The following is a 27,862-nucleotide window of genomic DNA, read 5'->3' as shown; positions in this document are numbered from 1 at the left end:
TTTTTGTCAAATGTTTTGGCCACTTTTTGAGATCATTCCTTTTTCCAATTTAGTTTAACAAACATTTATTAAACTATTACTATGTTTAAGGCATTTTGCTAAATACTAGAGATACTATGGGAACTATGTAGTCCTTTCCCTCAAGGAGCTTCCACTTCTATATAAAGGATATAAATGAGTTATTAAGACAAAAATGATCTAGAAAAATTTGAGGAAAAAAATAACATTCAGGACTTGGTAACTTATATGAAGAATGAAGGAAAGGAAAAAGTTTTTGTTAATAATTAATTTATTTTTAGTTCTCAACATTCACTTCCATAAGATTTTGAGCTTTGAATTTTTGAATTTTCTCCCCCTCCCCAAGATGGCATGCAATTGGATATAAGCTCCACTTATACATTCATATTAAACATATTTCATATTAGTCATGTTGTGAAGAAGAATTAGAACTAATGGGAAGAACCACAAGAAAGAAACAAAACAAAACAACAAAAGGAAAGGAGAGCAAACAGTATGCTTCCATCTACATTCAGACTCCAAAGTTCTTTCTCTGGATGTGGATAGCATTTTCCATCATGAGCCTTTTGGAGTTGTCTTATATCCTTGCATTGCTCAGAAGAGCTAAGTCATTCATAGTTGATCATCATGCAATGTTGCTGTTACCATGTAAAACATTCTCCTGGTTCTACTCATTTCACTCAGCATCAGTTCCAGTAAGTCTTTCCAGGTTTTTCTGAAGTCTCCCTGCTCATCATTTCTTATAGCCCCATAGTATTCCATTACATTCATATACCACAACTTGCTCAGCCATTCCCCAATTGATGGGCATCCCCTCAATTTCCAATTCTTTGCCACCACAAAAAGAGCTGCTATAAATATTTTTGTACATGTGGGTCCTTTTCCCGTTTTTATGATTTCTTTAGGATACAGACCTAGAAGTGGTATTGCTGGGTCAAAGGGTATGCAGAGAAAGGAAAAAAGTTTAAAAAGACCAACATTTTATGCCTAGGTGACAAGAATGATGATTACATCATCAACATGTAAGGGTAGGGTTCCACTGATTATCCTGACTCACTTAAAAGTAATTACCTTTGTTATGAAAGAAGGCTTCTTGATTGACTCAATCAATCAGAGCTGAAGTGTACAATACTTTGAATCAATAAAAGCAATTGCCAATGAAACTTGGTTAGCCACCTCAGAACCTGAAAAGGCTTTTTTGGTGTCTTATGTCACCCTTTGAGCACTCTGGTGAAGGCTATGGATCCATTCTCAGAATAATGCTTTTTAATGCATAAAATAAAGTACATAGGATTACCACAGAAACCATTTATATTGAAATATAATCAAAATATTTAAAAATATTTTTTAAAATGTAAAAAATTTTGCAAAGAGTATTTAAAATATTTTACAGACCCCAGGTTAAGAGAGTCTAAGAACACAGAAGCAAAGAAGGAGTGAGGTCATGTAGAGTTGAGTCAAAAGAATTTGCAGCTCAGGAAAAAAGAGAATAGATTGAGTTGTGGCAGAGAAAAGAAATATCAAGAAAAGCCAGTGGTCTTACATAGGCATCTCAAAAAAGAAGATTAAGACTGACTACCAATTTGTACTCACCTACTCAAACTCAAGGACTAAGGGAAAATGTTCCAAGAAAAAAAGTCTGCTCTTTCCCCAACTTCTCCTGGTTCCTGTCTATCCCACAGACACTCTAATATAATTTTTTGCTTCATCAATAGTAATTAATGCTAAGTAGTAATTATTAGCTACCCAGAGGCAGCTAGATGGTAGAACAGATAAGAGTGCTGAGCCTGGAGTCAGGCAGACCCAAGTTCAAGTCTATCTCTAGACACTAGCTGTGTGACCCTTGGCAAGTCACTTCACCTCAGTCTGCCACTTTTCTCAACTGTAAAATGAGGATAATAATAGCACCTACAGGGTTGCTGTTGATGATTACATGATAAGATATTTGTAAAGTACTTAGCACAGTGTCTAGCACATCCTACTTGCTACATAAATGCTTTATTATCTTTTCCCTCCTATACCATTACCCAAAAGTTTCCAACATCCTGATTATATCACTCCTAGACTTACGTTGATTAGCTAATTATTCTGACAGGGTGTTACAAACAGAACTATGGCAACTAGAAAGGGTAGAGGGAGAGTTCAGTTTTGGAATCACAGAATACAAATGGCTGGCAAGCCATTCATTCACAGTGAATATTATGCTCACAGCTGTTGACACAGAATTGGAGCTCAGGTCAGATAAGGGAGATCTGAGTATCCTCCGTATGGAGATAATGAAATTATTTAGGCAGTATGTATACAGAAAAGACTGAGGATACTAAACCTTAAGAGAAAAGAAGAACCAGTGGAGGAGATGACTGATAAGCATCTTGGCAAACTGGAGGTAGATTTCAATTTCTAATTGAAGAGATAATCAGAAAACAACACAACATAAATAACAAGAGGTATATTACAGATAACAAATACAAAAGAAGTTAGAATTCATGTGACCTTTACCTCTAGACAATTCCCATTAATAAGAGGTAAATTTGTTTTAACCCTACATCTCTATTTTATTACAGGGTATAATAATGATAAATTGCATATTTTGCCAAGTTTTTAAATTAGATTGTTATTGAAGAGGCAAAAAAGCTAAAAAAGTTAAAAAGTTAAGGGATGACAACAGTTAGCCCACACATGCACCTTGCATACACAGGGAAAACAAACTTTATTATATTACTTCTAAAGTGTTATCACTAAAGCTACTTGAGGCCAGATATGAAAACTTTCTTATAAAACTTTCTTCTATGGAGTAAATAATCTTGCAAAATCAGTGGGAAATGGTTAGACTATGTAAGAATATTTTTTTTATTTTCCCCAAAATTTAAATGAACCGATATACTTAGCACAGCAGAAATAAAAGCTTCTAAACTCTGATGCTGGAGAAGACTTCTGAGAGACCCTTGGACAGCAAAGGAGGCCAAATTAGTCAATACTTAGAGGAATTAATTCAGGCTATTCACTGGAAGGTCAAATACTGAAGCTGTAGCTTAAATACTTTAGCCACATAATGAAAAGATAAGACCCATTGGAAAAGACGCTGATGTTGGTAAAGACTGAAAGCAAAAGGAAAAGGGGATGGCAGAGGGATCCATAGCACTATAGAAAGAACGAATACGAACTCTGACAGACTTCAAGAGTTGGTGGAAGATAAAAAGGTCTGGTGGTCATTGGGGTCATAAAGAGTCAGAAATGACTGATCAACAGCAACAAAACTACCTATTCCTGTTCTGAAAATATCTTTCATTGCCATGCCATGCTCTGAAGCTACAAATACAGTTAGAACTGAGATAATTACCCACTCTGATAAACCCAACTCAAGTTTTAGATCATATGCTATAGAAACCATGCACTTAAAAGAATCTTTTTTAGAATCTAAATAGGGTTTCCACAGAAGAATCAAACCAGTCAACAATGCTAAAAGCAATAGCCCTTTTATTTGGAGCAAAATTCCCAATAGTAGTTAACTCCTGTGGCTTAACCTGAAACACTCAAGAGGCATGGAAAAACAGTAACAGGCAAAGAGGGAGCAAAATGACAGAGCTAAGATTGTAGTCACCCAAAGTGACAAGAACACAAATTTTGGAGGGGGAAGGATACAATGGGACTCAGCCCTGACTGTTAGGTTCTTCAGACCCTGCAGGAGGAAAAAAGGTGATCTAAATGAGAGGCTATGCCAGGCTAAATGAGACAGATGATGATACAAGATCCAGAATTAAATGAACATAAGAGTACAGTGTTTATTAAACCCAAAGAACTAAACTATTGGGGTACACACATTTTTCAACAAAATCTGCTGAGAAAAAATGGAAGTGATTTGACAGAAATTAGATTTAGACCAACATTTCACACCATATAACTATTCAAAGGTCACAAAATAAACAAATTAGAGCTATATGGAAGGACATACCTTTCACTACTAAAGATAGAAGACCCCCTAAAAAAAATCATTGGGGAAAAAAAAAGATAGGAGACCCAAGTTCTTAGACAAGGGACAGAGGGATATAACAGGAGACAAAAGTTAAGTGATATCTTAGGGGCAGCTAGGTGGCGAAGTAGATAGAGTGCTGGCCTGAAGTCAGGAGACCCAACACTTAACACTTACTAGCTGTGTGACCCTGGGCAAGTCTCTTAAACCCAATGGTCCCCCCCCCCCCAAAAAGTGATCTCTTAAGTAAAGAAGCGTGAAAAAAACATAGCTGCAAGATCTATGAGTGAGGAAAGAGTTTATGACCAAACAAGAGACAGAGAGGATCACAGGAAGCAAAATGGATAATTCTGATTACACGAAATTAAAGTTTTACACAAACAAAAGCAATGCAGTCCAAATGGCAAGAAAAGCAAGAAACTGAGAGATGGAGAATTTACAGCAAGTTTCTCTGCTAAAGGCCTTATTTCTCAAATACATTAGGGAACTGGGCTAAATTTATAAAAATAAGAGCCATTATTCAATTGATAAATGGTCAAAGGATATGGACAAGCAGTTTTGAGAAGAAATCAAAGTTACCAATAGTCACAAAAAAAATGCTCTAAATCACTATTAAAACAACTCTGAAGTACCACTTCATACGTATCAGAGTATCTAACATGATAGAAAGGAAAATGATAAATGCTGGAGGGGATGTGGAAAAACAGGGTGGAGTTGAGAATTGGTCCAATCATTCTGGAGAGCAATTTGGAACTATGCTCAAATGGCCATAAATCTGTATATACTCTGTGACCCAGTAATACCACTAACTAGGCCTCTATTCCAAAAAGATCATAAAAACGGAAAAAGGACCCACATGTACAAAAATATTTATAGCAGCTGCTCTTTTTGTGGTGGCAAAAAATTGGAAATTGAGGGGATGCCCATCAATTGGGGAATGGCTAAACAAGTTATAGTATATGAATGTAATGGAATACTATGGGGCTATAAGAAATGATGAGCAGAAGAACTTCAGAAAAACCTGGAAAGACTTACTGGAACTGATGCTGAGTGAAATGAGTAGAACCAGGAGAATATTTTACATGGTAACAGCAACACTGCATGATGATCAACTATGAATGACTTAGCTCTTCTGAGCAAGGCAAGGATCTAAGACAACTCCAAAAGGCTCATGATGGAAAATGCTATCCACATCCAGAGAAAGAACTTTGGAGTCCGAATGCAAATTGAAGCATACTATATTTACTGTTTTTTTTTCCTCATGGTTTTTCCTTTTGTTCTGTGTCTTCTTTCACAACATTACTAATGTGGAAACATATTTAACATGATTGTACATGTATAACCTATATCAGATTGCTTGCTGTCTCAGGGAGAAAGAGAGGGAAAAAAATTTGGAACTCAAAATCTTATGAAAAAAAATTGAATGTTGAAAACTATATATGTAATTGGAAAAAATAAAATACTGTTTACATAAGAAATAAAATAAAATACAAAAAAGATATTAGTGGGTACATTCTACTTATTTTTATATGGAATATTTGATGAGACATATAATTACAAAACCATCTAATCTGTTAATTAGCTTGATAAGGGGAAATGGTATATAGTTTGGGGTTGTCAAGTGCTCTTATCTGAAAGAAATAGTAATATGCTATGGAAAAAAGAATGAAAAGAAAGAGAAATACTAAAAGTGTTTAAGTGCTACTTTAAGGAATCTGAAATTTTATCACTAATAAATTATTTAAATTTTGAATTTCCTATTCACTTACCAAAGGGTCAGTGCAGCTTAACACACATAACCATTTCCACAAGAACTATTCTACCAGATTAATGACCATGGCTGCTCTCCCATTAAGGTCTTTTTCCAGTTAGTTACTTGGTACTTAACTTTTTATGGCACTTTTTTTTTCACATTATGCTCAGCAGTGCATGCAACACTGCATTAGGGAACGCACAGTACTGGCCACGTTCTGATTAGGTTTTTTGTAACTACATATCTGGATTTAAATATCTTATTAACTTCAAAAGAATGAAATTAATTTCATAAATACATTCTGCATTCACTTACTGAACTTTGTTCTCTACAGTAAAAAACTGAGTTCAAGTTATAAGATTAACAGTAAGCACTCTGTTGGACTTAAAAATGGAACTTACTAGGTATGTAAAAATGGCTTAAATATTTGGATTCTAAAAACCAAGCACAACTGGGGAGAACATTTTCTGGGTTTAAGATGAAAATTAAGATAAAAAAATCTTGTCTTCTAAAAAAGTCCTGATTTAATCATTATTTAGGAGTTATTCTAATATAATGTGTTAAGAATTCAACTATAACTTTCATCTTCTAGAAAACATGGTGATTGTTTACATTAAAATGATGCTGTTAACATTTAGAAACAAAAAGCACATGTTGAGAAAAGTAAAATTACAGGTATAGCCACCACTTTTGACCTTCAGTTCAGATTAATAAATAAAATGTCACTTCCAGAAAAAACCCAAAGGAGAGGAAAAGGACCCTGCTAGAGAGTAGATTATACTTTATAATTATACAAAGGAAGGAAAATTTCTCTTAGCTCTTTTTTGCTTACAAATGTGATGGTATAGACAGATGAATACTAACATTTCTGTAAAGCTGCCAGCTTTGATTTTTCTTCTTTCTAGGAAATTCAGTGAGAGAATTTATGGGAAAAAATGTTCACAACTAAATAAATTAGATTACAGGCACACTGACTTAATCATCCAATTTCCAGGTGTCTAACATGCTCCAACAAAGTAAACTAAAAATTCTTTCTCTTCCAGGTGCCACCTAGTGAAGTTTACCCTTGACCCCACACTCTAGTCCCAATTTCTGTTTTCACCCTAATACCATTATAGGATGGGGTTTAAAGCATTGCTGCCAAACTCAAGAGGGAACTGGGGCCACTGAATATATAAGGATTCCTGTGGGTCACATATTGACTTAGAGAACTATATATTAATATCACCTGTCTTACTTCTTTTCATTTATTTTGTTAAATATTTCCCAATTACATTTTAATCTAGTTTGGGACACATTCAAGAGCTGAGGGCTACATCTTTGACACCTCTGGTCTACAGTTTCAGGATAAAAAATACCAAGGAAGAAAAGAATAGGCTCTAAGGTCTCTCTTCTTCTTTCCCCACCCAACTGGGGTTCCCAACCCTCACCTAGACTCAAGCTTCTTTAACATCCCTTTGGCCACTACAGAAATCTATCCAGCTCCAAAAAGGAATTGTTAGGAAGTTCAATGAATTTATATAGCCTCTGAAATGCAGATAAGTCTTATTCCAGGCTTCCTAGTACCCAAAGACCTATCATCACTTGTGGGCTTCTGAAAAGGGTAACGTTTTCACCTCATGTTACCTAGACTAGGAATCTTAAAAAAGGCCCAAAGGATTATTACCCTCCTTTCAGAAACAGGAGGAAAAGAGCAATGACTTTGGTCAGTGAACAAGCATTTATTAATTGCCATACATTGTGCTAAGTACTGCAGACACAGAGAAAGGTCAAACAAAACAAAACAAAACAAAAAAACCAAACAGTTCTTGCCCTCAAGGAGAATGCATTCCAAGAGTGGACATTTACTTGCCATGTTCAGTTGTTTCAGTCCTGTCCAACTCTTATGACCCCATCTGGAACTTTCTTGGCAAAGATACTAGAGTGGTTTGCCATTTCCTTCTCCAAACCATTTTATAGATGAGAAACTGAGGCAAACAAGATTAAGTGACTTGCCCAGGGTTGCACAGCTAATAAGTATCTGAGGCCAGATTTGAACTAAAGAAGATGAGTCTTCCTGACTCTAGGCTTGGTATTCTATCCACTGTGCCATCTAGCTGCCCACATCTACAACAGGTAAATACATAAGTAGGTACATATAGAAGATACAGAGAGCAGATGGAAGATAATATTAGAGAGCAAAGCACCATCAGCTGAAAGTGGATGACCAAGAAAGGCCTCCTGCAGAAGCTGGGATTTCAGCTAGGTCTTGAAGGAAGTTAGGGAATCTAAGAGGCAAGGAAGAGTAAGGGGAGATGCCAGGTATGCAGAGAGTAAGTGCAAAGGCACAATCACTGGAGATAAGAACGCCATGGGGAACCAACAGCAACCACCCCAGTGCAGCTGCATCACAGACACCATGGAGGGCAGTAAATTTCTAAGGTTGCAAAGCGAGAGAAGGCCAAGTTATGAAGCCTTTTAAATGCCAAATAGAGAAGTTTATATTTGATCCTGGATGTAACAAAGAAACACTGGAATTTATTGAGTGGGAAGATGGTGACAGGGTCAGACCTGCACTTCAAAAAAAAACCAAAAAAAAAAACCCAAAACACTTTGGCAGGTGAGGGGAAGACAGAATGGAGTGCGGGAGGATTTCAGGCAGGGAGATCAATAGTCTAGGTGAGAGGTGATAAGAGCTGTATTAGGATGGTGGCTACGTGAGTAGAGAGAAGGAGCTACATACAAGAAACGTTAAGGAAGAAAGGGTTTGTCAACTGATCTAGATATGTGGGGTGAGGGTGAGGAAGTTAAGAATGACACAGGATGTGAGGCTAGGTGAGCATCAAGATGGTAGTACCCTCAACAATATAGGGAAGTTGAAAAGAAGGGTGAATTTTGGGGTAAAGACAATTGTTTTAGATACTTTGAGTTTAAGATGCTTATGAGACATCCAGTTCACAATATCCAGAAGACAGTCTAGACGCATGGTAGTTGGGTCCTAACCCCAGCTCTGCCACTTACTACCTGCATAAACCAGAACAAACCATTTTGCTTCTTTAGGCTTCGGTTTCCTTGTCTTGTAAAACAAAAGAGTTGAAGATGGCCTCCAAGGTCTCTTCCAGTTCTAAGTTTAAGGATCTAAAGTCAATATGAAAAAAGTTGTGAGACTACATACAGTTTATTTCCCAGTTGACCAAGGAAGGAGAGATACCCTGGTCAAAGCAACATCTGGTAACAGCTGATAAGGAAGTAGGAAACTCAACCCTTCCACTCTACCTACCTTCAAAGCACAGTTCAAAGCCTTTCTTACGTTTGAAAATTTCTGATGATTCCTATATGTGTTTTTCCTCATCTACCTCATAAGGCTGTTGTGAAGATCAAATGAAATATTTGTAAAGCAAATAGTGCCTGGCATAGAATAGGCACCTAATATACTTATTCCCTTTCCCACCCCGCTCTTCCCCTTTAACTCCTATTATAGTTAGTGTCTATTGGACACTATCTTGTTCTCTAGCTGTTTCATGTGTAAAAGTCTCATTTCCCACAAAGGTTATATTCACATGTTACCCACAGCAACTGGAACAATTCTAACTAATGTATTACATTCTCAAACTCTGAAAACTCACTGACGTTATTTTCATATACTTCATATCTAACTCTTCTAAAGCAATTGCCAACATTTATGCTAACGTGCCACCAATTGAGGATAGTCTTCCAATTTTAACCATTAGTAGCACCACCTAGCAATTAGAAATTAAAAAGACCTTTGGCAAATAGCTATCATATATGTACTCTACGGAAGTTGGACTCATCCTTAGGAAAAGCACCTCATCTTTATCCAGAGGACAATCCCTGGTGACCAAGATAGCTGTCTAAGAAGTTAGGCAGATTAGCTATATTACAATGACAGTATTTAAAAAGTAACATCTGATAGCAAGAGGGAAGAGATCAATGATCTACAGATCAATGATCTACTGGAAAGGGAAAATAATTAGAAAGTCTGAGGTTACTTTTAGAAAAGCGAAAGGCTAGTATGCAAAATAATTCTTCCCAGTCAAAACTGCCTATACTCCAGTCCTTGTTTTACTCTCTGGGCAGAATGTAGACTGCCCCTGGGATCTTGAGGTTTGATAAGTGACTTTTCCTCTAGTCTTCCCAGAATCAGGCTACCACTTCACTTCAGGGCCATTTCCAAACCCTCCCCTCCACCTGTTTTACAACTGTGTCCGTCCTTTATGTATCGTCTTCCTCTGTTAGCTACTCGAAGGCAGGGACTATCTTGCTTGCTTTTACCTGTATCGTCAGTGCTAAGGCACAGTGCCTGGCATATAGCAAGTGCTCAATAATTTTTGTTGTCGTTCATTCACTCAAAATAGCCACAGCTCTTTCATAACCAAGTTTTGTGGGGGAAGGGGGTGGCGCAAAGGGGTGCAACCTCATCCATTATGAATAGAAAAAAGAAGAAAGACAGGAAAGACTGAGAAATTCTGAGGCGTAGAGAATGGGAATTTGTGCTAGATGACCTCAATCTTATCAGTAAAGCAGGATGTGAGGGACATCTGCTAAAAGAGGTTAAGAGTAGAGGCAAGGGTTAAAGAAGATTTCAAATAGGTGCTTGGGAGATGGTAGGATGGGGTAGGGAATGAAAAATGCAGCACACAGCATCAATTTTTAGTGGACTCAGTCAATACAGTCTATTGCACAGATTATAACATGAATTTGGATGGAAACCTACAGAGCTTGTCTATTAGTCCATCAGAATATATATGTAGGCAGACAATAAATGATCAACAAATTGGACCCCAAGTTAAACAGGAAATGAGGAGGCTTGATTGCCATTAGGAAATTGCAAAGCTTCTTTAATGACCTCAAGCCTGCCATGAAAAGACAGACCCATTTTTTAAATGTCATCATTCTACAAGTTTTCTATATGATAGTGATACATGAAATACAAGTCTCCAACAATGAGAATCCCTGAATGAGAACTGGAATAAAAAATGCCATCAGGAAAATGTATAATAATAAGATAGGCTAGTCCATGGTGAGAGACATCAAAGAGTTTTCCACTAGTCCCTCAAGATTTCAGAAGTAATTGAGGAAAGCCCCCAGCACTGTGACAACTTGATGGAAGAACACAGACAAAAATCAGAGGATGAGTAGGCATTGTTGGTTGCAATCTTCATAGATAAAAGGAATTCCCAAATTGACGAAATCACAGATCCATGAGTATTTTTGTACTGACAACTCCATTTTTCTCATATTCTCAAACATAATGCTATTTCTATCTCTGGTAAAAAAAAAAGTCTGAAAATAAATTCAATTCTTTAACGTATCTCTTTCAAGAATTTTATTGTAACTACAAGTTTAAACAACGACATTGACACTGTGAGATCTGAAGAGATTAAAATGAATTTTCTGCTTAAGAGGGCAAGCAAATACACAGTAAATTTTAGAAAGATTCTTATCAAAAACTTTTTTTAAAAATTGGCACTTTGTGTGGAATATATAACCCAATGATTTCCAAGATAAAAAGTTGTTTTTTACTCGAACTTGAAATTTAGTACAGTTTATAAAGATTTTTTAGATCCAACTATTACTGAGAATGACAACTACCTCTAAAATCAATTACAACCTAAGGCATAGATCTGATGTCTAAACAAGAGCTCTATTTTCTCTTAGATAGGGGGTTGGCAAGTCTTCACTAAAGTGTACCTACATAAAAACCTTTCGATATTTTAAAGTGAGTTTTTTTTTAATCCTAAAAAAGTTTCTCTTAGGAACCAAGCCAAAAATAAATAAGGCTTAACAACTTGTTCAGTGCTTGTTTGATTCTTTATCAACATTTCCAAAACTGAACTCATTATCTTTCTTCCCAAAGCCAACACAGTTTAAAAAACTTTACTGCTTCTCTCAAGGGGCATCACTCTCAGTCAGGCTGGCAACATCAATTTTATTCTTGACTTCTTATTCTCCTTTACCTCACATTGAATCAGATGTCAAATCTTATAGCTTCTACCTCCACAGTTATCTCTTGCAACCTATTGCTTTCTACGTACATAGCCACTACCCTATTAATCATCTTATCACTTCTCAGAGGGACTACTACAACAACCTCATTCACTCCTGCCTTAAAACTTTCTCTATTCCATCCTCCACATGGCTGCCAATGTGATTTTTCTAAAATGCAGATCTGACCATGTTACCCTTTACTTATTAAAGTCCAATGGCTCCGGTTTGCCTTTGGGATCAAATCCTAAGTTCCTCTGTTTAGCCTTTTACAACCTAACCCCAAACTACCTTTCCAACACTATTCATTATTCTTCCTTCTTACTACTTTGTGCTTCAACCAAACTGGCCTCCTTACTGCTCCTCATACGTAACACTCTTACCTCGACTCCGCACCTTTGTGTGGTTATCCCCAATGCCTTCATGTACTTCCACCTTATCTCAAACTCTCACAAGGTCTTTACTTCAAAACTCTGCTCAAGCAATATCTTTTACATGAAGACTTTTCTAATCTACCTAGCTGCTAGCTAGTGCCCTCTCCTCTCCCAACTTACCCCTACTGATTTTGTAATATATTGTATATTATACATGTCGCTTCCCCCAATAAAATATAAGTTCTTTGAGAGCAGATAGATTCTCCCTCTTGGCTTTGTCTCTCTAGTGCCTAGTGCATGGTAGACAATTAATCAAAGCTTGTTTAATAATTTAAGTATTTAACATTCGGTCCTTAGATTTTATTTCTGTATTCTATTTCCTAGATGTTTCAGTAAAAGAGCTCCTTCCAAAATACAATAAAAGTTTAAACAAGTTTTTGCTAAATTTTATATTAACTTATCCTCAAATAACAAGTATTCCAAGGCAAGGAATGACTTAGAATTTCTTACCATAAAAATTATCTGTAAAAGTAATAGAAGCAGAGCCAAGTGAAACAAAGAAAGCAAACTATATTTCTCAAATGATTAAAAGCAAAAGATCAAGATGTCAGGAAAATCAGAAATAACCTGACGAACTTAGATGAGATACTGAAAAAAGAAGAGTTGTAGCTTCAGTTTTCTTCAAGTGACTGCTTTAAATAAAATAAGAAGCACAAAGATCAATGACAGGTTTGGTAACATTATTTCAGTGGTTCACAGAAGAGCAGTTACAGTTAAACAATAAATACCACTCTGAGATGCAGAGTTAGCAGTGCAATTTTGCAACACTAAAATAGAGAAAAGGGTAGATGACTTGACAATTGCCAAATGTTGGAAACCATCATATGTTCTAATTAAGACTCTCTGAGCCTATAGTACATTGAATTTGGCATTTTGTACAAGTATCCAGGTTAAATACATCTACTATTTAAAAAAGGCATACCTACCAAAATATCTTTACTACACATAAATGTTTATTGATCATCATACACAGCATTTTGTAATAGGATGGTAAAATTTATTTATTTATTTTTGGCCAGTTCTCATCTTTCAGTATTTCAATGGGCTTGTTATTGTCACCTGTCCACCCCTTCTTATCCTACATTGATTCTTATCTATGTCTTTCCACGAATAATTTCCTACATTGGCACCTTCTTATAGGTTCTAGAAGCCTCTGTGTGTGTGTGTGTGTGTGTGTGTCTATGTGTAGGGGAGGGGAAAGCAGGTAACAGAATTGAGAGAATTTTTCAATCTAGAAGTCTTCCAGTGTTTCTTTTCAAGTGCTTTCTCAGTTCCCAACACACTGAGAAATTACATAGTTCAGTGACAGTTCTACAGCTCATGCATAACTATATTTCAGTACATGTCATACATGACTCAAGGTAATATAAACATCTAACACTGCAAATTTTTTTCTCCTACTCAAAATTTTAAATCCATATCAAAAAGCATAGATGTTATCTGAATGATTTGATACAGTAGGTTGTAATAACTAAACATAATTATACTATTCACACTACTTAAAATAAGCAGATGTTCAATAATTCTAATTAAACATTTAGCAGAATTAATAGCACTTATAAAATACCTTAAGCTTAGTTTTCTGCCCTCAAGTAGGCTAAGACAAAATTTTATCTACAACCTATATATTAATTACCTGAAATCAACTGATTTCTCTCCTCTCCTTCCTCCAAATTCCCCCCCCCCCCGGCAAGGTTTTCACATCTACATCTTACCTCTTTCAATCTGCCTTCTTCCCCTCCCTCCTGTCCTCAGAAAACACAGTATCTTTCAGGAAAAAAACTTTATAGTTCCATATGAAATGACTAGTGGGAAAGCTCTATGTAAATACCTACCTTCCTCCAAAGCCTGGGATCTGATATGACTTGGTAAAAAATGAAATGAAGTTGAAAAACAGAACTTACAGTTTCATCAACATATTATCTAGCATTCAGAATAATGCCTGGCACATAGTAAGCACTTAATAAATGCCTGTTGCCTCATCAACTTGGTTAAGAGGGAGCACTGGGCACAGTAGACAGAAAGCTGGCCTCAGCCTCAGAAGAAGTAATACCTGGAATTCAAGGTATTGGCCTAGCCTCTGACACATTCTAGCCATCACACAAGCTTTCAGAACCCCAGTGATCCTGTAAATTCTTAACCACTTCTGTGTCAAGAGTCCCTTTTGGCAATCTGATGAAGTTTATGGACCTCTACTCAGACAACGTTCATAAATACATAAAATAAAATATTTACCCAATTTTATTGAAATAATTATTAAAATATTAAAAAATTAAGTTCATAGGCTCTAGGTTAAGAACCCTTGCTCTAAGACTAAGTTGCACAATAATTGCCTGTTTGCATTAATTGAGGGACCTCTCAAAACAAACAAAAAATTAGCAAAATTCAAAGTTTACTCTTAAATAATATTGCATTTTGTTTTATTTTTAAAATTTTAAATGGTCAGGTAATAAAACTATTGCTGGACATTTCCTTTTCACCCCCAAATACATGTTACTAAAATTAATGTGTAGGAACAGGCTGTATCAAAAGTAGAAATGTGAGAACAATATATTTTCTCTCATGATTTATAGTAATCTCAAACCTAAGGATAGTAATAAGAAGACCTTGAGAACCTAAAGGAATAAATAAGGTGTGGTACATGACTATAATGTTCATGACTCAGATAACATTCTTCTCCCTTAAATCAGAACTAAGATAGTACACTGCTAAAAGCAATTTGTCTGTCAAAGGTCTTTTTACAGGGGAAAATAAAAGGATGTTTTAAAGAATTTATAATTACAATTAGAAGATGGAGTTGAAATATCGACTAAATTATAATAATAATTTTAAAATTGTTTCTATATTCAGATCAAGCATCGTTCTTTCACTACTTACTAAAACATTGTACAATGTAGCTGTATTTATCATAAAAACAGCTATTTTGGTAGCACATAAAGCAACAAGCATATTGTATAATAACCACAGAAATAAAAGAACAGATTTTCTGTTATTTACTTCTCCAAAAATCTGTGATTAGGTCACAACTATGGCCACCAAATAATTTAGCAGATTAAAAAAGTAGATGAAGATCTGCTAAGTTAAGAAAAAAATTAAATTTTTATCTTCAATAGGTATCATAACTTACATTAGTACTTCAATTACTTCTTATCTTCGATAGAATTCTTCTAAAATGCTTATTGCATTAACAACTTAGGTAGTTGTATAAACAGGACCATGAGGCATACCCACCCTAAAATTTTGATAAACAATAACCGCATAAAATCCAAGAATGGTAGGCGCCAATTATGAGGACAAAAGGCAGTCTGTCACACTTCAAAAGTCAAAGGCTGAATTGATTAGATGTGAACTAGCATGTGAATCAAACACATAAAAGGAACCACAAAAAAGAAAGGTATTAAAATTTTAAAGGAAATCAAGCTTATTGTAGTTATCAGCTCCTTTTATAGCATTTAGGGTTACCAGAATAGTCTCCCTAAATGCTACATACATCTGATAAAATGTCAAACTTACTAACTAGATATAACCTCTATGAAAATTTGACAAGAATAAACAAGATGGAACTTTCTTCTGAAGTTTGCTGTTCATATGTCCAATGCACTCAGGGGAAAAAAATGTTCATTAAGAGCACTGAACTCTGTAGCAAGACAATATTTTAGTTACTGTGACTGACTTCCTCATGTGCAAGTACATACTATGTACAAAGACACTCTAAACTTATTTTAAAATGGGCAGACTCTGAAGAAACATGTACGGAAGGGTAGAGATTAACCAGAAGGAAAAAAAATTTAAATGCTTCTATTAAAGCTCTATCTCTATAGAGATATATCTCCAGACCTACCTCACAAGGTTGTTGTATCAAATGAAATAATATTTATAAAAGTGCTTAGAAGAGCATGGCACGTAGTAGGCCCAAGGCTCCATCCAGTGTACCCTTAGCTGCCTGTGAGTGGAGAGGATGTGAGAGATGTTGTAAAGGTAGAAAAGATAAGATCTGGCAATGGATTAGAAATGCGGGTTAACAGTGAGAAGTAGAAGGTAACATCAAACTTGTGAGCCAGGAAAGACTGTGGAACCCTTAATGGTAATGGGAAGATTCAGAAGATCAATAATGACTTCAGTTTTGCCTATGCTAAATCTGAAATGGGATATCCAGTTTGGGATATCCAAAAGACAAAGTTGGTGATGAGGGACTGGAGTTCAGGAAGGAAACAAGGACAAGATAAAGAGATCTATCTAAAGGAATCATCTGCAGAGAGATGAAGGCCCATGACAGTCTTAGAAACACCCATACTCAGTGGGTGAAACAATGATGAAAAACCAACACAGGAAACTGAGGAGTGAAACAGACAGGAGAACCAAGAGAGAGAAGTGCCAGAAAAACCTAGAGAAGAGACTGACTACCCAGAAAGAGGTGATTTAGGGTCAAAGGCTGCAAAGTCAAGAAGAATCAAGATTAAATCTGTCAATTAAGAGGTCACTGCTAACTTCGAAGAGGGCAGTTTCAGTTGAATGATAAGGTCAGAACTCAACTTGCTTATCTCTTCCTTTCATACCTTAAAAAAAGAAAAAAAGAGCAAGATTTTTCACCAGGGGGCCAAACCAGAGAACACTAAAGACAGCCAAGCTTATTGGATGATCTTGTCTTTCTTCATTTGAATTTCCACTTATTATTCTCCACCTGTCTGTCCTTATATTTTGGTTCATACACAGAAATTTAATTTGACAGAGAAAAGACTGAAATATGTATCTATGTAATTTGTGACACAATTTACTGTCAATGAAATGCGGTTCCTAATGGATTCCTAGCAGTCCATGAAGCCAGGATACTTCCAACAGTATCCCCAAGATTCAGTTATACCAAATCCTGTTTGCTATCAGGGTACAGAGTAGAAAGAGAAGAGATTTAATAATAAGCAAAGTTGAAAGTTTTGGCGGAGTCCTTATAATGGATGAAACTGGGCTATATTTTTTCTACTATCCAGCTTTTTTCAAAATGAAATGTTCGAAGAATAAGTTAAATACTGTCAGAAGGTAACAACTGATGAACAAAAGAAAGTACATACTGTCCATGGCTGTTATGTCCAGAAGTCTTCAAAGCAAAAAAAAAAAAAAAAAAGGGGAGGGGAAGTATGAAAAAACTACTAGAGCTTGTTATTCTTGCTGTTGCTTAGGTCTTTTTTAAAAATGGAATTATTTTTCATTAATTTTAATTTGACCTCTAAAAACCATTTAACCTTTTTTGAAAAGTTGCCTGGAAGGAATGTACAATTTTGTACCCTTGTAATCCCCAATCTCTGAAAGAAGAAAGGAAGTCTATTTATTTACCTCTTTTTTGGGCCTAAATGTGGTCATTATAATTACATAGCATCTAGTTTCCTTGGGTTTTTAAAAAAATTTTTTTAATTAAAATTTAATTGCTGCCATCACTGTTTATGTTGTTTTCTTGATTGCACTAACTTTACTCTGTGTCAATTCACCTAGGTCTTCCAATAATTCTCTGAATTCTTCATTTTGGTAATTTCTTCTGGTGCAGTAATATTGCCTTTTTTTTTTTTTTGCCATTTTCCAATTAATGAACATTTGACTTTTTTCATTGTGCTTTGCTACCAGAAAAAAAAATGTTGCTATGAATATTTTGGGTTATACGGAACTTTATTTCTATTTTTTATTGCATTAGGTTACATGCTTAGCGATGAGATCACTTGGTCAAAGAGTATGGGCACTAGTAGTTTTTTATTTTTTAGCATAATTCCAAATTGCTTTCCAGAATGGTCAGATCAATGGTCAATGTGCTTGTCTTTTTGCTGCATCTCCCCATATGCATTCTTCCTATCTTCTTTCATATTTGCCAGTTTGCTGAGTGTGAGGTGAAACTTCAGAGCTGTTTTGATTTATGAATTTATTTTAATAAAGAGCCTTGTGCTAGAAGAGCTCAGTTAAGAATTTTTTTGGGTAGGTTTCTTCATCTTTGTATTTGAATACATATCTAGCAAAACGTTTGACAGAAACCTTTCTGTATAAGGGAATGTAAGAGTAAAAAAGTTAAAACTAATCTCTGCTCCTTAGGAATTGGATGTTTGTAGATATCTAAGATCTCTCTATTACACTATTCTGTAAATTAAAACTAAATGAAGTAAATATTTCTTTGATGTAAACTTGAATTTTCAAACAAGCTTGTAATTTCATATACCGATATAGTGTGAAAAGACCTGGGTTTTCTTACTAAATATTCCATTCCTATCCAATAGACTGGCTACCCCATGGAGCAGAAAGGCTATTCCATACCTTTTCTCTCCTTAAGCTACCCAGAGTACCTTCTCCACATGCACCCTTCAGCTGAGGACCTCACCTCAAACTCTGCTGAAAAACCGAGACTATTCCCTGAAAGTTCTTATCTCTTATCATTTAGGAAAAACTATTCATAATTCCTAGGAGCTCTACATCTTGCCTTCAAGCTACAATCTTAACGTAAAGTCAAATAAATCAACTAAGTTAGCCTAAATAAAACACCTTTCCAAACTGGAAACACATTACTGATCAAAATAAATGTCAGTATTAATCAGGGGCAAAGGACAGCTTCAGAATTAACCAGATATACAGCAAATAACATTGGTCTTCTCCAAAAAGAAATCTTTGTTGGAAGGCTTAATTAAGATAATATTATCTAGAGTCACGGAAGCATTATAGTAGAGTTAAAAGAGCACCCAACTCTGGAGTCAAGAGGATCTGGATTTAAATCCCACCTCTGACATTAGCTCTAAGACCTTGGGCAAGTTACTTAACCTCCCTCAGTTTCCTTATTGTAAAATGATGGAGTTGGCTTGAATGACTTACAAGGTCCCTTCCAGCTGTACCTATACAATAGTATGGATAAAAGCACTATACAGCACTACAAAAGAAGACACAAAACCTAGTAGCACCACAGTTACCTCTAATATATTGAATGTTCTAAAGAAAATTGCAGACTGATTCTCCTTTTAATGCAACACAAAGAGAAACATCTGTCTAGGGACCACTAAATCGTAGGAACTGAGTAATAAATGAGGTTGTTTGTCTCTAAGGAATAATTTTGAACCCACAGGTGGCAACAAATGAAAAAACACCTAAGAAGAAACAGGTAGTGGTGATTGGTGATGCTCTGCTAAAGGGTACCTGACAATACAAAAATAAAGCCCTGTCATATATCCAAGAACCTTTCAATACTTGCCAAACCTAATGATTTCCTACCACACTTCTGGTATTTTATTGCTACAAAAGATACTTTAAAAAAAAAAGACTCTAGAAATTACTACTAAGGATTAAGAGGTCTAGGGCAAGAAACTCAAGAACTACCAATCAAAAGCAGAGGCTTCAGAAGAGAAAGGCAAAATTGATAAATGAATAAATGGTTTAAAAGATTTTGTGAAGAGGAATAGTAGTTCCCCAGCTAAGATTGGCTAATAAAAATGTATTTGATTAGATTTACTAGAGTTTAGGTATTTTAAATTAAAAAGGAACAAGGGAAGGAGTAAAATGGCTGCATGTAACCCCTCCAACTAGATTGTGTAGAGTAGTTAAATTGTGGAAAGAAAAATAGCAATAGCGATGGTCAGGAATTCTCAGGAGGCCAAAATCCAAGAAGGCAGTCATCAATAAGACTGATAGCCTCAAAGGCTTTTATGTAAATACATATTGTATCTGTGATGAAGAAACTTTTTCTTCTAAGAAACAAGGCAGAAACAGAAGCTAAATTGTCAAGGGAATATATGCTACAGATCACCTGAACAGAAAGAGGAAGTAAATGGAACAGATCACAAGTTTAGCACAAAAGCATGAAGGGGGGAGGGCAGGAGTATCAAGGTACACACAATGACTAGGACCCACACTTTAGTTATCTGACTCTGTCAAAAGCAGAGAAATTAATATTATACTTCAAAAGCTGGAGGAAACACTGGTAGAGCTGCTACATACTAGAGACTCAATTCTCATTAACAAGGAGAAACTTGTTTTTGTAGTGAAAATGATGGGAACCTCTGTGGCAAGTGTGGGTGGGGTGAGAGTGACTTACAACTTGTGATTTGTGATAAAGCCTTTATACGTTGGGCACACTCTTACATACATCCCAGATTTGAGGAGAGCAAGTTAAGAAAAGAAGCATTTATTAAGCTCCTAAGTGCCAGGTAATGTGCTAAGCACTTAGGGTTACAAAGAAAGGAAAAACAGTTCCTGGTCTCAAAGAGCTCAGAGTCTAATGGAGAAGACAACATGCAAACAAGTATATACAGATACATACACAATACGATAAATTAGAGATAATCTGAGGGAAGGCACTTGAAAGAAAGGGAAGGATTTTACCTGAGACTTGAAGATATCTAGGACATCCAAATAGCCAGTAAAAATAAAAATCAGGAGATGTGTATCTTGTTCAAAAAAGACTGTCAATGGGTCAAAGAATAGGGAAAAACTAGTAAGGTAGGTAAGGGCCAGGTTATGAAGGGCTTTGAATATCCAACAGAGGATTTTATACTACAGTCAATATACTCGATCCTGTATCCACTAGAGCTAACTGCCTTGAGAATAGGGGAAGGAAAGAAAAGAAAAGAAAGGGGAAGGGGAAAAACATATTGGCCTGCCCTTTAGGAAGATCAATTTGGCAACTGAGCTGAAGATGGGCTGTAGTGGGGAAAAACTGATTTCAAAAGGTTACAGAAAGAATAAGTAGGATTCCCATACTCAAAAAAATTATAAATTGGGAGTCAGCTGAGAAGGGAGGGGAAATTCATGAGTGAAATTCTTAAGATCAAAATAATTCCAATGAAGAAGAGCTATCTAAAGAGACTAATGTGGCCACACACAACCAACTTAAAACTGTAATAAGAAATGTGCAAAAGATGGAAAGCAAGGGTAGGTAATAGACAAGGAATTTAAAGCACAGCACTGCCCTAAAAGATCACCAGCAATGCTAGAGCTCAGAAAGAGATGAGCTTCACATTGAATTCTAAAAACAAAGTGTTGTTTTCTTGTTGTTGTTTTTCTTTAAGAAACTCAATGTAGTTCTGCGGCTAGGAATAGGTGGGACAATGATAACAGGAGTAGAACTCCTTAACTTTTATTCTGCTTCTTTTTTCTCTGCCAGTAAGAATTAATTTTTGAAACACAAGGGTAAAACAAAAAGGGCTAACAGGCAGTTGAAATCCTAGATAAGAAGGGAGAAGTTAAAAAGCAATCCAAGAACTCAAAAAATGAGGCCTGCCCCCCTCTCCTGAGCATCAACACTGTTAAAAACTCCAACTGCTCACTAGACATCTCCATCTGGAAGTTCCACATACATCTCAAAATCAAGTAGTCTTTATCTTTCCCTTTAAGCTCACCCTTCCTGCTAATCCCCGACTCTTCATTCTCCTTTACTACTCCCCATCTCCCCCTTCTCCCAAGCCCAAACCCTATCCAATTGGTGTTATGGATTATATACCTTTTCAACATCTTCCCTATTCATTCTCTTTTCTCTACTCACCACATCTACCCTAACATCATCACCTCTTGCCTGCACAGAGAGCCCTAAGAGGTCTCTTTCTGACTCCAGTCTCCGCTTATCTACAATTCATCCTTCACACACAGCTGCCAAATTGATAGTCCTAAAAAGCACAAGTCTGACAATGCCACTTTTTTGCTCAAGAAGCTTTAGTGACTCTCCATTGTCTTTAGAATAAAATACAAATTCCTATGTCTAGCATTTATAGTTCTTTACCACCAAATTCCAGCCAATCTTAGCAGGCTGATTATCCATCACTCTCCCTTATTCACTATTCACTCCAAACAAACTGCCTACTTGCTATTCCCTGAATACAACACTCCATCTCTGAGCCTTTGCACAAGCACCTTGACCTCTTGGAATCCCAAGAGCCTATCAAGGCTTAGCTCAAGTTCCATGTCCCTCAAGGGGCCCTTCTTGACTGCACTTAGTTGTTACTGTCCTCTCCCATCAAATCACTATGTTTACCTGGCGTATCCCCAATATTTACTTATTTATGAACATACTGATTTCCCCTACTAGAAAAGAAGTTCCTAAAAAATAAATACTGTACGGCAAATAAAAAATTAAAACTTAAAAAAAAAAGTTCCTAGAAGGTAGGAACTATCTCACTTTTATAATTATATCTTCAGCACGATATCTGGCATAGACATTAATGCTTGATTCAACTACCACCCAATGAACTCCAAGAACGGACATTTTTGAGCAGAAAGAACTGAAAGGTCACTGGAAGACTAAAGAAGGGCAAGTATTATACTGATATGTATTAAAAAAAAAAAGACGAGAATAGAGCCTATAAATCATAGTCCAATAAACTGAACTTTAATTACTGAGAAAATAATATAACCAAAAGAGATGATTAGTGAACATCTAGAAAAGGAAACTGCAACCTCCTCAAGAGCCAGCACAGCTTCATCAAGAACAGATCAGACCAAACTAAATTCACATCCTTTTTTTCTGACAAGATTGATAAACTGGTAAATCAAAGGAATGCTATAGATACAGCTTACTGAGAAATAACAGACAATCTCTCACACTATTCCTGTGGAGCTAGATATTGTCAGATGAATTAAAATTTGCTTTAATGATCAGAGAGAAAAGGTCATCAGTAATGACTAGATATCTAGTACACAGTTCTTAATAAATACTTAATGATTTACTGATGTCAATTTGAAATTAGGTCTGCAGTTGAGTGCCCTAGGAATCTGTGCTTGGCTTTATACTGTTTAACATTTTTAGCAATGTCTTGGACAAAGACACAAATGGTATGTTTATCAAAATTTGTAGATGATACACAGCTCAGAGGAAGTTAGTTAATACACTGGAGGAGAGTAAGGAGCCAAAAAGATCTTGTGTTCAGAATCTAAGATGATAAAACTGAATAGGGATAAGTATAATAAAACTTTCTGAGCTTTGAAAGGAGTACCCTTATTTAACAGACCAGAAACAGAAAGTATATGTAAGATCTCACTCTTGAGTTAAAAAAAAATCTAAACTTCCCAAGTATACTATCCAGGATGCATGACTAGACAGTAGTCTGGGAAAAAGAAAAATAAAAGCTAACTAATTCAACTGTGCTATATGGCAACCAAAAAGAGTTTAAAAGCAAACTAAATTTGCATTAAGACAGGCATCATATTCAGAACTAGAGAAGTGACAGTACTACTGTGCTGTAGTTATACTATATTTGGAGATGTTCACATGCTGGGTACATTTTAAAAAGGCCATAGATAAGCCAGAAAGAGGCTAAAGACGGCAATCAGTTGGTAAAGGACCTCGACATCATGCCATATGAGTATCAGTTGAAGAAACTGGGAAAATTTAGCCTGATGAACAGAAAGCTGGGGTGTGGGAGGGATGGGACCAGTATATTACATTCCTCAGGTATTTAAAGAGCTCTCAGGTGTAAGAGGAATTATATTTCTTCTGTATGGCCCTACAGTGCACAGCCAGCAACAGATGAATGTTGCAGAGAGAAATTCTGATTTAATGTAAGGAAAAATTTAGAATATTTTGAGAGTAAAGAAAAACAGAGCTGTTGGGAAAAAAAGATAGAATAACCTGCCAATGGAATTACTGGTATCCTCTCAATAGATCTCAAGCAGAAAGCAGATAGCAATTTCTCAGTATATAGAAGGAGAATTGTTTTTTCAAGTACTGGATGATTAATAGAATGCTGGACCCAGCATTAGGAAGACAGTGGCTGAAATTCTGACTCTTGATACATACTAACCGAGGTCAGGAGTAAATTTTGATATCCCTTGGGCTTTAAGTAACTCTTTCAGACTACAAATTAGAGAGAGCTCAACCTGCACTGATTAACTGAATAGTTTAACATTAGAAGTTAAATATCATTTATAGTAAATTCAGTTTAGGTCTTAATGAGTATACCCTGCTGAAACATTAGTTTCTAAGGAACTTTTCTATATTATAGTTAGGAATTTATTTCCATCTACTATATGATAATTTTTCACTTACTATTTATCTTGTGGCTAAAGGGTTTAGCATCTGCTAAGGGCAGTTTCAACAATTTAAATAGAAGAATTTCATTCACAAACTGCTGTAAACTAATAGCTATTTAACTTATTTTCACATTTTAATGTTATTTGACCCATTTTTCTACTTCAAGATTTGAAGAGCTAACAGAGCATTTTTCATAAGTAGTTTGGATAATATGATTCAACAAAGCCTCAAACTTCTTCTAGCAACTTATGGTACCTTCAGAACATCTGGTAAAGATAGAACCAGTCAGTTAAACTGTATACCATTTAAGACCACAGCACTGGTGATAACCTTAAAGAGTTTTTAAAAGGGTGTAACATTATGTTTTAGATTTTGGGGCAGTGTAGCTTAATGAACTTTTCTAACAAATATAAAGCAAAGAAGACTGTAAAATTCTAATAGCACTTTTGAGACATCTGCACACCGGACACAGAACATGTACTGAAAACTAACCGGAATTTTAAGTAATGGTACCAGACCTATGCTAGCAACTACATGGCTTAAACATTATTAAATGTACATTCTTGTGTATCTTGCTAGTTCAGGGGGCACTTAACAGGGAGAGGGGAGTAACAGGTGGGGGAAACTTTTAAAGTTAATTACCACTTTTGTATTAAGTGCATGTATATACGAAGTATGTAGTCATTAAACAGCATTCACCTTTAGGATACAGTCTAGGAATCAAATATAAAGACGTAGCAAGCTCTATGTCTTTGGAATTGAGACCTGATCTTGTGATGAGAAAAAATAATCTAGTACACTTGAGCTAATGCAACTCATCAGCGGTAAACGGCCAGTACTGTAAAGGTTTTGAAGGATGATCCTGTACTTTCCAGTGATGCATCTATCTTTTTATTCCTAAAAAACTGGGGCTCTTCACTAACTCACAAAAAAAGTCCCTGCCACTAATACCAGTATCGTCAATAATACAAGTCAGGTTTCTGTATGCCCAACTGCAGCCACTCCCTATTTGCAAATCCTTCAGTTACCAACATCTCCATTCTCTCGAAGCACCTTCTACTAGTCTTAATTCATACCTTCCAAAACCCAACCTACTCTTACCTACAGCAATCTAAACTCTGCTGGAAGAAAAAGAAAAATGGATAAGTGGTGACCAAAAAGGATACAACTTCTTCACAAGTTGACACGATTACTTTCAAAATATCATACTACAGTTTCTTCCACCCCATTCTCTCTCCCCAAGCCTACAACCCCCCTCAACCAGATAAATAAAAAATAAGTGGGTTTTTACCTGCAGTTCACACCAGGCTACTTCAACGGTGGTTTCGGTGTCCAGGCCTTTGTAGACGGTCTTAAAAGACCCTCGGCCAATCTCAATGTCGAACTTGAGAAAACGGCCATCGTTGGACATCCCCACAGCCTTGGTCTCCAGCTCCTCATTGTCGTCCTGCTGCTGGCTCCGTTCCTCTTGCTCCCGGATGCTGCCCCCGCTGCCGCCGCCGCCGCTGCCACTGCTGGCGGCCGCAGGCTCCTCTTTGCTGCCCACATGGTTGGAGACGGCAGTACTTGGGGCTTGCTTGACGGTGGGGTCGCGGCCAGCTGCAGAGGCCGGGCCGCCGTTGGGATGGTCCGCAGGGGCAGCGGTGGCCGGAGGCTGTGGGGCCGCCAGAGACGTGGCTGGGGCAGCCGAATGCTCCTCCCGGTGGGGCTCCGGGGCAAGACTCAGCGGGGGGGCGGCTGCGGCTGCGACTGCGGCTGCTGCGGCCCCGGGCTGGGGCAAAGACAGAGGGAGGCCGGGCAGTTCCAAGGCCGTGGCATTGGAATCGCAGATCACGCTCCGCCGGAAGAAGCGGTGCTCCGTGGTGGTTGTGTTCGCGGCCGCCCCTCGGCTGTCCTTGTCCATCGTGTGGCGGCGCCGCCGGTACTCTTCAGTCCTGCCGGCGCCGGGGTCACTCCCGGCAGCCCCCAGCTTCTCCCCGACTGAAGTATCCGAACTCGAACCATTTTTGGGGGGCACAGCCGGTGGCGAGAGGAAGCGGGGCCCCGCAGGACCGGTCTGCTTCTCGACAGAGCCACCAGACATGGTCAGTCCGCTGGCGAGAGGCAGACAGGGCCAAGAATTGAATGGAAAAGGGTGGGGGGAGGGGAGACCAAAAGGATGAAGGAAGGAGACGGAAGATCGGTGCGAGGCAACGACCGCAGCTTCTCCTCCTGACCAGGAACGGCTGCTCCCGCTCAGCACCGACAAGTCTCCGGAGCGCGAGGCGAGACGTTGGGCCCGACTGTCGGAGGTGGTGGTGCCGCCGCCGCCGCCGCTGCTGCTGCTGCTGCTGGGGTGGGCTCGTTGGCTGGGGCTCCAGGCGCTGGTCCGGGGGAGTTAGCGCCTCACGCTCCGCATCCATCCTGCGGCTGGGGGCGGCCGGGCGGGAACAAGGAGCTGAGGCACCGCAGTCATGAGAGGGCAGGACGACAGCTACGAGTGGAAGCGGATGCGGCTGCGGCGTCGGCTCTGCTCCCTACAACCACCACACACCGTTCCGTTCCTCTCCCCCCCCCCAGCAGGGCGGGCTAGTAGGCCCCGAGGGCGGCGGCGGCAACGAGCAGCGGGAGGAACGCCTGCTCCGACTCCACCGGCGGGCGGCGGCGTCTCCTCCCCCAGGTCCCGGGCAAAAGTGTGGGGAGGGGCCAAGGAAGGCTGAGAGGACGGAACAGGGTCGAAGGCTCCCGGCGGTTCAGTCAGTCGCGCCCCTCTTCCTCCTACACACGCCCCCGCCGGGGGGTGGGGTGGCCAGCAGCGGCTCCCGCGTCACTGGGTGCCCATCAGGTCGCCTGGACGGGAAAGATCGAAGTCACGGCCGCGAAGGAGCCGACCCCACCTTCCCAGAGGCCTGCCGCCAGCCTTGGGCCCAACAAAAAACCCGTTGGCTTCCCGGGCCGGTGCCGGGCGCCTCAGGGCTGAGGGGGGAGGGGCCGGTAGGGAGGAGATTCGCGCTCCGCCGCTCCCCGGGCTCGGGGAGTTGAGGAGGCGAAGGGGATTGGGTGGAGGGGTGGGGGTGAGGGGGAAGAGAAGGAATCGTCACCCCCCACCTGGCGCCTTCTGTCACCGGGAAAGGTGGGGCTGGGCGGAGGAAAGAGAAGCGGCGCGTCCGCCCGAGAAACTCCGCGCTAAATGGCGCCGGGAGCCAGAAGGCTCCACACAGTCCCCTCGGGCCCCGCCCCCCACCCGGGGCGGTGCTGCCCCGCCCCTCCCGACTACGACTCCCTCCCTCCGTCTCCCGCGCAGGCGTGCCAGCACTCAAGCCTTCACGGGATTTGTGGTTTTCTCCGACCAGTACTTCGAAAGGAACGTGGGGCAGATGACCTACGACGCCCGTGATGCTCTGCGGCAGTTTGAAGCCCAGTGTCTCCCAGGAGTTGTAGTTTCTTCGGGAAACCGCCCAGCTTTATGCTTCGGGTTGGCTGGTCGAGCCTTACTGTGGATTCTAATATCCATCCGGGAGCCTGCGCTACCTAAGAAATACATTATTAAGGAATTGATTCTAGAAGAGAGGAAGGAAAAGAAATGGGGGTAGGGGGGAAGGGAATGAGTGAGAGTTAAAAGAGACTCCCATCATGCTCTGCTGAGGCTAGAGCCCTCTTGGGGTTGCCATGCAATGGAAAATGATCTGTTGTTCAGTTTTAATGGAGAGAGCAGAAGTAGATATTGAGTGACTGTAGGGGCGTGT

At 38.5% G+C, this 27,862-nt stretch overlaps 1 protein-coding gene across 9 annotated transcripts in view; it reads right to left on the bottom strand.

The window, feature by feature from the left end:
• Positions 1–27,330, bottom strand: part of WNK1 (WNK lysine deficient protein kinase 1) — a 154,998-nt gene extending 127,668 nt beyond the window's left edge. For 6 of the 9 annotated variants that reach the window (XM_078156041.1, XM_078156043.1, XM_078156049.1 and 3 more), the window contains exon 1: positions 25,429–27,324. In XM_078156041.1, coding sequence (XP_078012167.1) covers positions 25,429–26,220 — 792 coding nt within the window. In that variant the 5' untranslated portion in view covers positions 26,221–27,324. Of the gene's footprint in view, positions 1–25,428 lie in introns of all 9 variants that reach the window. The other 3 variants (XM_021001477.2, XM_078156046.1, XM_021001487.2) reach the window with 3 other exon arrangements.
• Between the last annotated feature and the right edge of the window lie 532 nt (positions 27,331–27,862).

The sequence above is a fragment of the Phascolarctos cinereus genome, unplaced genomic scaffold (genome assembly GCF_003287225.1).
Source record: "Phascolarctos cinereus isolate Bilbo 61053 unplaced genomic scaffold, phaCin_HiC Scaffold_1;HRSCAF=81, whole genome shotgun sequence".
NCBI classification, from domain to species: Eukaryota; Metazoa; Chordata; class Mammalia; order Diprotodontia; family Phascolarctidae; genus Phascolarctos; species Phascolarctos cinereus.
The sequence above is the reverse complement of the archived record's forward strand: the minus strand, read 5'-3'. Positions and strand labels throughout refer to the sequence as shown.